Source organism: Argentina silus, assembly GCF_951799395.1.
Source record: "Argentina silus genome assembly, chromosome: 21".
In the NCBI taxonomy this organism is placed as follows: Eukaryota; Metazoa; Chordata; class Actinopteri; order Argentiniformes; family Argentinidae; genus Argentina; species Argentina silus.
In genome coordinates this window covers 5,985,413-5,998,668 of record NC_139675.1, presented here as the reverse complement: position 1 = coordinate 5,998,668, position 13,256 = coordinate 5,985,413, and the positions used below count along the sequence as shown (strand labels likewise).

The 13,256-nt window shown below is 47.4% G+C and overlaps 1 protein-coding gene across 1 annotated transcript; it reads left to right on the top strand.

The window, feature by feature from the left end:
* Positions 1-1,838: 1,838 nt before the first annotated feature.
* Positions 1,839-11,665, top strand: pcdh18a (protocadherin 18a; the record flags this gene model as incomplete). The annotated part of the gene is made up of 5 exons (XM_083692818.1): positions 1,839-1,958; positions 4,761-7,247; positions 7,914-8,002; positions 8,726-8,898; positions 10,221-11,665. 5 exons carry the CDS (start codon positions 1,839-1,841, stop codon positions 10,922-10,924), a joined length of 3,573 nt encoding a protein of 1,190 aa, XP_083548944.1. The 3' UTR covers positions 10,925-11,665.
* Between the last annotated feature and the right edge of the window lie 1,591 nt (positions 11,666-13,256).

The following is a 13,256-nucleotide window of genomic DNA, read 5'->3' as shown; positions in this document are numbered from 1 at the left end:
GCGTTGTCTCTATTGATTCAAGGTGCCTTCTAAAGTACATATCACACACAGCGAGGACAGGGAGTGGCGTACTATGGAGCATGCGTTTGGTGAGTGTGCACTCCGTTTAAGAAGAGTACGTGCATATCGGCGGTTCACCTGTTGTTGTCCTTCTGGGTGTGTGCATGTTCCATTCAGGAGAGGAGTTCCCGATCCATCCATTGCATCTAGGTTCCCTTTCAGTCATTTCCACACTGTTTTGAATATACTGTATATGAATGGGTTCTCATGGCTTTTCACCAAGTTTGGCCAGATCACCTCAAAGCAACTTCCAACGAAGTCGGAGAGTTCATTTGAGGTGATTTTGTTTAACCCTCATCACTTCCATTGTTTTTCATGTTAGCCACGGCTAACATAAGATAACATAACATGGATTAGTTTCATCTCGCCCGTGAACCACACTCAGGGCAAGGAACCCATCAGTCAGATAAGGTGCTATCTACCTTGAAACACTTGCAAGTGTCTTCAAAATGTGAGCCACCAGTGACAGTGTCTTACCCAGTCATCCCAGTGGTGAGTGGTTGTGATTGTCGGGTCTGTTATTCTGCTGAAGTCTGTGTGGTTTGTGGAGGCTTAGCATACCTCAGCACCTCTCACTGTCACTGCCACTCTGTGTGTGTGTGTGTGTGTGTGTGTGCGTGTGCGTGCGTGTGTGTGTGTGTGTGTGTGTGTGTGTGTGTGTGTGGGTCTCTGTGTGTGTGTGTGTGTGTGTGTGTGTGTGTGTGTGTGTGTGTGTGCGTGTGCGTGCGTGTGTGTGTGTGTGTGTGTGTGTGTGTGTGTGTGTGTGTGGGTCTCTGTGTGTGTGTGTGTGTGTGTGTGTGTGGTTGAATCACCAGGACATGAGCAGCTTGGTATGAATCATACAGAGAACAAGGCCAGGGCGAGATGACTGAACACTGTTCATCATCAGAACGTAACAGCACAGAAGCTGCAGACCTCACGAGTCAAACTTCTACAGCTGGGAGCCAACAGAGAATAGGATAGAACAGAAACGAATAGATTGGAATATAATAATAATAATAATAATAATAATAATAATAATAATAATAATAATAACAATAACAATAACAATTATAATAATAATATAGAAAAAGGCTACGGTTGTGATGTTCTTTTTTAAAAGAAACAAAAACAACAACAAAAACTTAGACCTCCAATGATAATACGAATAGAAAAGAGTACCTCTAAGAATAACCTCAGATTTGGGTTTATATCATTAAAATATATAGCCTATTGCACATAGGCCTACAGCTGGAAAAATAAGAAAGACAAAGATCGCCATTTGTGGTGGCGCATAAGTCGAATTTAGTGTCGTGGTAGGGGCAATAACAATCTAATTTCTTTCATGTGTTCTGTCCGGGACTCCTACTCCCGTACAGTAATTGGTACCAATTAAAAGCGACCAGACCATGTCTTTTCTTTTCACATAGGTCTTTCTGTGCTATAAATTTGTCGCCCAACTGTTGACACGGCTTGCAATATGCTGCTCCAAAAGTGTGCGCACCACACGCACCCGTGAACAAGCCAATCGCCTCCACTCCTCGTCTGTTGCAATAGACAGACACTCATTCATGGCCAACGAGTCATAAAGCAATAAAGGCTCTCTACCCCCGTTAATGAAAGAAATGAGGGATGGAGGGAGAGTATAGGCTTCGGATGAATAACAATCAGTATTGTTTTGTGGTGGGGTGAGTCCTGGAATCAGCACTGCTGAATAACTTGGCCAACCCCCCACCGTAACACACACAGACCCCTTTGGAATCCACAACACTGGCCCGCCGCTAATTGAATGAATGACAATGCGGGCAGACGAGGCGACAGATGCTCGCGTGCCTTTACAACCAGGCAGCTTCTGCGCTCTGACCGCAGCCTTCGGACCGCCGCACCGCACCGCACGACGACTCACGGCGGCGAATTCCGTTTGACGCAAACTTCTGGAGGAGAGGGATCGACCGGCCGGTGTGATGATCCGAGCTGCACCGCTACAGATACCCCACCTGCTGCGTCCATTGTTAACGAGGAGAGCGAGAGAACAGTGTTGAATCTCAATGACATCAGTTTAATTCACGCCCTGACTTTGACTACAAGCTCAAGACATAGTTATTTTGTGATGCGCACCATGATTGAAAAATATGTGCACCCGATGATATTGCGTGTTTGTTTGCCCGTGTTTTGTTCATTTACTGATTATAAAAACTAATTTGCTGCACAAACCTTACATCCCAATCCTACACCTGCTTCGCGACCCCGTAACTTTTGCGACGTTGGTTCTATTATTACTTTGTTCACCAATTAAAGAAAATAAGTTTGGGATTCTTTTGATGAGGTAGCGTGCCTAAACGTATTAAGCTCGCATCTGCTTTTACTTAGATTATGGCCCCTTTATGCATTGATTGTTTTATTTCACACAGCGTTTAAAACATCCCCCCCCCCCCCCCCCCCCCACACACACACACACATACTATTTATGTTACCCTTCCATAAACTCCGGAGGACTTTAAGTCTTTTGTTCCCTAAATGTGATTAGTTCTCTATGGCGTGAGGAATAATTGCATTACCGCTTTGTGAACGTTCACAGCTATGGAAAGCGGCGCGCCCGTATCAAACCTGTTTAAATACCAGACGAAATGTGCATAGGAAGAATGCAAACATAGCCAGTTAAGAATAGAATGCAAGGGAGAAAAACGTTTTGCGCCAATTTGAGGTTTGCAGGGGTCAAACGTGCTGCCTTCTGGTGCTGTCCGTGCACGTTTTGGAATAACAGAACACTCATATGCAAATTTGGAACAAGCTATAGAAGTTCTGCAGATGCGTCTTATAAAATGAAAAGTCCACACACCGTAAACGAATTAGGCTACCCGATATCGTTGCTATTCCACGCTCAGTTGACCATGATACACTGTTTATATACCATCTTTCATGTTGACAGTCATTTTCAGCAAGCAGGCTGTTGCTTATTCATGAATGTTCTCGTTTATTTTCAGCTCATACGACATTACCGCATCTTTTGTTGCAGACCTCTAGTAGACTGCGCGTAAAGTCGCCACATCCTATTGGGGCACCCATAATCCATATCCATGATTCCATAACTAATAGGCCTACTTCATGTTTGACGTGGATAACATTGACAGTGGGCCTAGGGTTACAGTGGTTAACATGTTAACAGAATGCTGACTTGGATGAGCTTCCAACCATGTGCAGTTAAGTCTCTCTCTTTCCCCCACCAGCCTATAGGGAATATAACATGGAATAGGCTTTGCTTGTCTCCGAATCACACGGTGCCCCCGACGAGAGCTAATTTCCTCCCGGTTCTCTGAAAGCATGAGCCGTGTTTGGTCGGCTGTAATGACCGGGTTCGGATGCCAGACAAACCGCGGCAGATGGTCTCGGGATTGCGCACGTTCGTCTTTTGGTTTGTGTGTGTGTGTGTGTGTGTGTGTGTGTGTGTGTGTGTGTGAGAGAGAGAGGGGGGGGGTGTATCACAAAATCCGACATGCAGAGAGTTTTTAGTGTTGTAAAACAACATTATGCACGGGGACGAAGATGTCCGTCGGCGTGACCGACACTTTAAACGCATACATTAGAACCGGGCTCTCTTTCATCGCGATTCGCCACGCGGGCTTACCCGGTTTACCCTCGCCCAGAGACGGGGGAGAGATTAGGAGAGGAGGCGCATGTGAAAATGTGCACCAAAAAAACATCCAAGTGAGAGAGAGGGAGGGAGGGAAGAAGGAGGGAGGAGGGAGGGATGTGTTGGGTCCTCATCAAACGCTGAATAATAAGGATCAGGCAGAAGGAAATCTAATCCATTCAGTCATTGTCAAGCCAATGAATGTGTTTGATTTAGGCCCATGACGGTTGCATGGCAATAACTCATGTGTGAGACTGGTGGAGATATGACTCAAGGTAAACACAAACACTTAGGCTATACATGGCAGGCAGCTCATGATTTGAGAGCCTATATATATTTCTTAATGTGAATGTATTCCAATATCGCAGTCTCCATGCTGTCTGTCGCCAACAGACCAACAGCGAGAGAGTCGTAAACCATTATGTCCCTATCCTGGCGGTGTATAACAAAACGAACCGGGCAAACGTCGCCAATGAAAGTTTGTCCTGAGTTATTTTCTCCGTGCCTATTGTTGAGGCACGCTCGCTCAGGGTGAAAGTGAAGAGAGTGAACCCGAAAGGGCGGAGTTTGCCCCCTCGCCCTCTTTTCCCCCTCCTCCCTCTCCTTCTCTCCCCTCTTCTGTGTTTTGAGTGGTCACCGGCACAGCATTTGATTTAGGAAGCGTTTTGTCTTTGCTGGGAAGAGAAAGGGGCCGCCGTTGAAGGCTAGTTTGAGGCGGGCTATTTTGAGGGAGTCAGTGTACCGAGTCGCCTCAGACGGAGAGCGAGAGAGCGACAGAGAGCGCACGGCTCCAGACACAGACGTACTTATTGTAGCGGCGCTCCTCAACTGGATGTGCGCAACATATTTGTAGGCTATGCTTGTGTAGTAGACGACACTTGGATGTTATTTTTCTATGGAGATGACTGTGAATCGGCAGATCCATCTTTTTGTAACGAATGAGCGCTTTTTATGTTTTTTTTCGCCTCTGGAGAATGCAACGCAATAATTGAATTTGAGAGCGCGCTGGATTCGTTAAGTTTTAAACGGAATCGCCGTGTGCTGCATTTCGGAGCTATTTTGTAAATACTTTTACTGTTATTCTTCAAAGAGAGAACCTGGAAAAATGAGGTGCCTCTTTTCTATCAGAATATGGAAACTCTTCGCTCTTCTTGCGTTGGCAACGCAACACGTTACTGGTAAGACATTAAAATATCAAGTTTACGAGGAGCAGAAGGTCGGAACCGTTATTGCACGACTGAAAGAAGACGTTGCTGATGTCATAGCTAAACTTCCCAGTTCTGTGTCGCTGCGCTTCCGAGCCATGCAAAGAGGGAGCACATCTTTCCTGTCGGTGCGTGAGCAGGACGGAGAAATTAGCATCAGGACCAAAATAGACAGAGAGAAACTCTGTGAGAAGAACCTAAACTGTTCCATCGAATTCGACGTTCTGACCCTCCCGACCGAACACTTGCAGCTGTTCCACGTCGAGGTGGAAGTGTTGGACATAAACGATAACGCGCCCCAGTTCGCCCGCTCCTTCATCCCCATAGAGATCTCAGAGAGCGCGGCTGTGGGTGCGCGCATTCCCCTGGACAGCGCCAGCGACCCCGATGTCGGGGAGAACTCTCTGTACACTTACTCCCTAGAGCCCAACAACTTCTTTAAGATTGACATTCAAACCAGGACAGACGGAGCCAAGTATGCGGAATTGGTAGTGCTGAGGGAATTGGACAGGGAGATGCAGGCAGGTTATGAACTTCAGTTAACGGCATCGGATAAGGGCGTTCCCCCTAGATCAGGCTCTACTCTGCTCAAAATAAGCGTTGCGGACTCCAATGATAACAGTCCTGTTTTTGAACAGTCATCTTACGTCATAAATCTATTGGAGAATTCACCTGTCGGCTCCTTGCTCATTGATCTAAACGCCACTGACGCAGACGAGGGCACCAACGCAAAAATTGTGTACTCTTTCAGCAGTCACGTGTCCCCCAAAATTGTGGAGACGTTCAAGATCAATTCTGAAAATGGCCACCTGACGCTCCTCAAGCGCGTGGACTATGAGAGCGTCACGTCATACGACATTGACGTACAGGCGCAGGACATGGGGCCCAACTCCATGCCTGCGCACTGCAAGATAATTATCAAAGTGGTGGACATCAATGACAACAAACCGGACATCAGCATCAATTTAATGTCACAGGGGAAGGAAGAGGCAGCCTATATATCAGAAGGTGCCCCCCTTGACACATTTGTGGCTTTAGTGAGAGTAGAGGACCTTGACTCTGGACTAAATGGAGAGGTTGTGTGTAAACTGCATGGCCAGGGACATTTTAAACTCCAGAAGACCTACGAGAACAACTACATGATCCTGACCAACGTCTCGCTGGACCGAGAGAAGAGGTCCGAGTACAGTCTGACGGTCATCGCCGAAGACCGCGGCTCCCCAAGCCTCTCCACCATCAAACACTTCACCGTGCACCTGCTGGACGAAAATGACAACCCACCGCACTTCGAGAAGGGCCGCTACGAGATCTTCAAGTCAGAAAACAACGCCCCCGGGGCCTATTTGACATCCTTGGTGGCGACCGACCCGGATCTGGATGCCAACGGTCAGATGAGTTACTCTGTGGTGGAGAACATGGTCCACGGCAGCTCCATCTCCACCTACGTCACCATCGACCCCTCCAGCGGCGCCGTCTACGCCCTCCGCACCTTCGACCGCGAGGACGTCTGCCGCATCTCCTTCGTGGTCCAGGTCAAGGACGCCGGGACGCCCTCATTGCTGAGCAACGCCACCGTCGTCCTGACCATCCTGGACGAGAATGACAACCCACCTGTCATCGTGGTCCCCCAGCTGTGGAACTTCTCCGCCGACGTCCCCGTCTCTAAGTTCGCCGAGGCCGAGCACCAGGTGACAGTCATCAGGGCGACCGACAGGGACACGGGCGTCAACGCCGAGCTGACCTGCTCCATTGCCGGCGGCAACGAGGAGGGCTTCTTTGCCATGGACCCCAGAACCTGCGAGATCCGGACCAACGCGAGCTTGGCGGAGTTCCCGCGCGACCATGCCGAACTCACGGTGGTGGTCCGTGACGGGGGGACGGAGAGCCTGAGCGCCAAGGCGGTCCTCAAGATCACCCTGTACGAGAACATGGAGAGCCACATCCAGGTGCTGGACCAGGTGGAGCTGCCCCTGGACGCGTCCCAGATCACCATCATCTCCCTGGTGGCCATCTGCATCGTCCTCCTGGTCATCATGGTCATATTCGCCGTGCACTGCAGCCGCGAGAAGAAGGACACCCGCCACTCCTACAACTGCAGGGTCGCCGAGTCCAACCACCAACACCACCCCAAGAAGCCCTCGCGCCAGATCCACAAGGGCGACATCACTCTGGTTCCCACTGTGAACGGGACTCTGCCAATCAGGGCGCACCACCGCTCGCCGTCGGCCACGCCCCCCATGGACCGGGCACCAATGGGCAGCCGACAGAGCCACCACAGCCGCCAGTCTCTGAACAGCCTGGTGACCATCTCGTCCAATCACATCCCGGAGAGCTTTGCCCTGGAGCTGGCGCATGCGATGCCACCAGTGGAGGTGAGTTAGCGCTACTAGCAAAATATGCTGTAGTAACAACAACACACACACACACACACATGCATACGCACACACACACACACACACACACACACACAAAGACACACACATACACACACACATGCATACACACACACACACACACACACACACACACACACACACACACACCTCTCTGTACTCTCAGCCATCCTCTCTCTCTCTCTCACTCTCTCACTTGCACACACACTCTCCCACACTGATCTCTTTACCCTCACACACACACACACACACACACACAGAGCTGTCATTGTAGAGTAAACTATCCCCTCGACTCGAGCTGTAATCCTGATAGTGAATTAATCAATTGTGTCCTGTCGTGAAATTGTTTACCGTCAATATAACAAATGATAATAGATATAATCATCGAGACGCTTTGTCTTTGTCTTTACCCTGTCTACACCCCATCGTTATAACCATCATTATGAAACATTCACCAGTCATACGTATCCATATTCATTTAGAGTTGTCACCCTCCCCTTGTTTTTGCCGTCTTTTTTGTCATCCATTTTGCATTGTCTCCTGTGCGTGTCATCAACCACATGTCATCCATCTTGTCTTTCATGTTGTCTGTTTCCATCCATATTCATCCCCTTTTTTTTATTTACTCGTTTATTTTCGATATAGCAAGTCTCACAGCTTCTGTCCATGCTCCATCAGGGCCAGTACCAACCCCGACCCAGTTTCCGTGGCAACAAATATTCAAGGAGCTACAGGTAACCCCCGCCCCCCCCCCCCCTCCCCCAAAAGAAATACAGTAAAAAAAGAAATGCAGTTTTGTTTTTTGTTGCATCACTTGTTCCCAACTTGGTTTCTCATTGTGTCATGTGTTCTCAAAATGTGTTTTAAGACATAATTCTTTTGGATAGAGAGTTGTAAGTTGATTATGTTAGTTTGCTCTTATTTTCCTTCATGTTTTCAGTTTTAATCATGTCACTCAATTCAAGTCTAAGTATGTGGGCCGTGTGTGTCAATGTGTCATGCAACATGTCCTAGTTTATGATTCAATTAAATGGGTCACAAACATTGATTTAACAACCACGTTTCACAGACACAGCAGCAGTTTATATCTGTCCTAGCATCATCTCTTTGACGTCTTAATTTGCTAGTAGATTTATCAATTGATATGATGGCTTGTATACATATTTATTGACTGGTTTATATACTGTAGTTGCTTGTATGATTTACTGACCAATACGGTATATTTACTGATTAATATAGGTTTTAGTGTGATTTACTTTCCGGTAAACTGAACTCCTGACTAACAATAAATATAATGTGTTCTCAAGACCTGCAAACATCAAAATATCATGTCAAATACAAAAACCCATTGATAGTTTATCTAATGGTGTGTGTGCGTGTGCGTGTGTGTGTGTGTGTGTGTGTGTGTGTGTGTGTGTTGTGTGTGTGTGTGTGTGTGTGTGTGTTGTGTGTGTCAGGTATGCTTTACAGGACATGGACAAGTTCAGTCTGAAGGACAGTGGGCGTGGGGACAGCGAGGCGGGGGACAGTGACTATGACATGGGGAGGGAGTCTCCCATCGACAGGCTGCTGCTGGGGGAGGGCTTCTCCGACCTCCTCCACCTGGACCTCCACCACAGGCTCCACCCAGGTGAGACACGACGACGACAACAACGACAACAACAACAACAACAACAACACTATGAGACGCAGTTTTGAGATTCGGCCAAATGTATCACACCCGTGTGACATCCCACAATACACACTGCCATCTCACTACAGAGAGAAAACACACTTTTGGGCCAAGGCTACTATATCACACCCTGTAGACACTGCTGTCCTACTGGAGAAATGGTAGAAGAACACCCAGGTGACATCACACATTACACATACCTGCCCCTATCTTACAAGGGACACAACAGTTCGCTCTGATCTGTCTGGTTTTGCTCAGGCAAGCTCACCACACCCAGATAGCAATGTATACACCACCATACCGGAGACCTTATCTAGATGTCAGGACCACAGACAGCTCCACCTTACTAGAGCCACCACCCTATTGCTACAAATCCTCACCTGCCAACACACCAAAACCACTCTCACTCTACGCAATCCTATTGTATCCAGAGTCCTAGTCTTCCATCACAAACCCTCATTTCCATGCATTTTATCTGGGGAAAGAGTATGTTTTTTACCATTAAACCCCCCCCCCACCCCCCAAACCCAGCACCCCCCCCCCACCCCGGTCCTGCTATCTCGTTCCATAGATAGAGACGTGTCTGTAAAATCCTCCCTGAGCAGAGATGACTGTGCTGTCACTCATCTGTATGCGTCTCCAGTGTTCTCTGGGCTGTTTGAGTGACAGTGCGATGCTTTCAAGTCTGAACTGAGGAGAATTCACAGTAATTGCTTTTAGAATGATGTTATTCTCCCCCCGAGAGGGCCCTCTGTCTCTCTCTCTCTCTCTCTATTCTCTCTATTCTCTCTCTCTCTCTCTCTATTCTCTCTTTCTCTCTCTCTCTCTCTATTCTCTCTCTCTCTCTCTCTCTATTCTCTCTCTCTCTCTCTCTCTCTCTCTCTCTCTCTCTCTCTCTACCTGTTCCACTGGCTCTCTTTTATTTCTGTTATTCTCCCTTTATGGAGCGATGGATGGGGGCTGAGGGATGGAGGGGGGAATGGGGGGGGGAATCGACAAAGGGAGGATTAACTGTTCACATGCCTGTGTTCAAATGGCAACATAATGCTTGTTTCCATTCCCCTCGCAGTATCACGGCCTCCCCTTAATATCTGTGTGAGGCAGCGTGGTGTTTGTCAAAACAAACAGACCATTTCCATTCTCTTTTGTCTCTCCTCTCTCCCGTTCGTAGCTGTGAGACTAGCTGTGTTCTGAATGCCCAACCAAACACGTTGTTTACACAGCCCTCTCTCTCTCTCTCTCTCTCTCTCTCTCTCTCTCTCTCTCGGTTCTGTCCCTAGCTATGAGATTGTGCACGGAGGAGTGTCGCGTCCTGGGCCACTCTGACCAGTGCTGGATGCCCCCCCTCCCCTCCCCCGCCTCCTCCGACTACCGCAACAACATGTACATCCCCGGCGAGGAGTCCCAGCAGCCGATGGTGGACGACGACCAAGACTCCGTCGACTCGGAACGCCGGAAAAGCTTCTCGACCTTCGGGAAGGAGTCCGGCAACGAGGAAGGAAGTGACGGGGGCGGGGCGGGCGGGGCCGGTTCCCTCCTCCTGGAGATGAACAGCGTCTTCCAGCGTCTCCTGCCGCCGTCTGTGGACTCGTACCTGGAATGCAACGAAAACGCCGACGTGGCGGCGGCATCAGAGAGAGGCAGCGCCCAGGACAACCGGAAGGTTCTGCTGCCCGGGGGCAAAGGCCCCGCCTACCCTCAAGGAGTGGCGGCCTGGGCGGCGAACACCCACTACCTGAACCCGGGAAGCAGCGCCGTCGGGCTCAGCACGCCAAGTCACTCCGCCTCCACCGCCGCCCAGCCACCGCACCTAAAATGGCTGCCAGCCATGGAGGAGATCCCCGAGAACTACGAGGAGGACGAGTTTGAGTCGGTGCTGGGACACCTGCAGGGGAAACGCAGCGAGAGCAGGCAGGAGATGATGGACACCAGTGAACTGGTCAATGAGATCAACAAACTACTACAAGATGTCAGGCAAAGCTAAGGCGGCTGCCGACACTGGTCTGAACCCATGTTGTTACGGTCAGTTTTCGTATCGTTCCTCTTCTCGAAGAGAAAATGTGATCCAAACAAATGTTCAGCGATGGAGTTCTGAGCAAATGGTTTCCAGACCTCGTGAAAAACCTTCAGTGGTCATTGGTTAGACGTTATGGCTGAGCCAGAGATGATCAAAGACTTGAGCCAACCCCAATAACAATGTCAAAAGTTCTCCTTCCATGTGTTTACAACATTGTGTGGATTGTGGGAGGAAAAAGAATACATAAACCGTTGTACTTACGTTGCATTTATAATGTTCAGTACAGGTTGTCTGTGAACGCGAATCACTCAGATGTTGTGGTACGTCTCCTGTTTGTAATACACAGTGTACACAATGTGATTGTACAATGACCTTTGTATTTTAAAAATACACTTTTTTTTACTCTACTCTATATTTATATCTGTGTATGTATGTTTGTACAGAAAATAAATGAACAAATGTCTATTTTTTATATTTCCACTGCATGTCGTATATTATCAATCCATGTCCTTTCCTCTGCCTTTTTTCTTTTTTGTAAATGAAAATATTTAATTTGGTTATCTAATGTGTGTGTGTGTGTGTCAGTATGATAATCACAAGCCAATGTGGGTTACGTGTTGGAAGTGTGTTTTGTACGGTACATATCAGTATTCACTGTGACCAATGAGAAATAAAGCATAAATCAAAGGAGGGGCTAAATCCCCATTACGCATGGCAGTGAGTGGCATATTATTTGGCTGTGTATTCACACCTATTTATTATCTAGTCAAGATCTCTCTCTCTCTCTCTCTCTCTCTCGCTCACTCTCTCTCTCTCTCTCTCTCTCTCTTATCTCGCGCGCTCTGACTACCGGCTACCTCGTGACATTTTGCTCTAACCTCTCTCTTTGAAGTGCTTCACATTGAAATCAACACTCCAACTTTACCAGTTGCCCCTCTGTGTGTTAGCACCCCCTAATGCCTAGTGAGGGGAACTACAACTTCAAAACAGAGCACAGACAGTGCTGCCAATCAAGCCTAATTCACTGCAGCTGTAATGGGACAGGATTTCACGAGGAGTGGCACTGCGGCATCAGTTTACTGATCAGTTTACTTCCAAATTAGAGCCCTACTTTAAAACCCAGTCAGGCTTGATTCAATCTTGTGCGTTGAAAAATATTTTTTCTCACATATTTCCCTTCCTGAAAAACCACGCATATGGTAAACGCCTGTAAATTAACAGCATCTGACGCCCCAGTTCCACTTCACGAGGTATCAAATGATAATGGGCACTCAATTGAGCCATATGGAGCCTAATTGAATTAACAAACGAGAAAAATCTCCTTCACGCTTTCGCTAATTATCATGGCTTGCGTCAGGAACACAGAAACAAGCTGTTTTCTGAAACAGAGAGAGAATGTGCGGGGAAACTCCACACCACCCGGGTAACTTCTCTTCTTTGACCGCCAAGGAAAGAAATATCAAACAATGGAGTTCAAATCAGGCAATTAACCCCAGAAGAATCAGATTTTGGACGAGGTAAAGGTATCCATTAAGTCTAATACACATGCAATACATTTTGCCAAAGAGGGAAAAGGAACGGGGAAAATGATATCATGCGTCATTATTATGGCCAGGGCATAGGCTCAATAAACTGAAGTATTAGTCACACTCAGTCACACAATAAGGAGAGACCCTTTGACTAAATTAGCTTAGCTGCATTACAAAATAGCATTATATGAACTCCGGCAGATTAGCGCAAGCTAATATCCCACTGATGGATATCTACAAGGCATTGGTCATGAAATGAAGTGGTTGATAAGATAATCTCCATATCCATATCCTTGAGTTAAACCCTGGTGATATGAACCTTAGCGACATTTGGGAATATTGACTATTAATTCCATAATGTGTTTCATAAAGTGGAATTAGATCAGTAATGCATTACCGAATGTTATTTGTGAGGGCTGTATTTTGCATAATGAACTGTGTAATAGAAAATCACACTGGCTGAGAGATCATTTCATTGCATTTATTTATTGCAGTCCGTAGATTATTTGTTCATAATTACAGACAATCACAAAATAATGATATTTTATTATAAACTGCAGTGTAGTGCATTAATGTCTTATACAAGCTATAGAAATATGATATACCTACCTCATAGTCTCTCTCTCTCTCTTGCACACACACACACCCTCCCTCCCTCTTGCTCCCTTCCTCCTTGGCTAGATAGCATTCTTATTCATTTCACGGCTGATCCCTGTTCCACAGAAATGAGCAATTCTGATGTGAAATCCCCCCCCCCCCCCCCTCTCCCT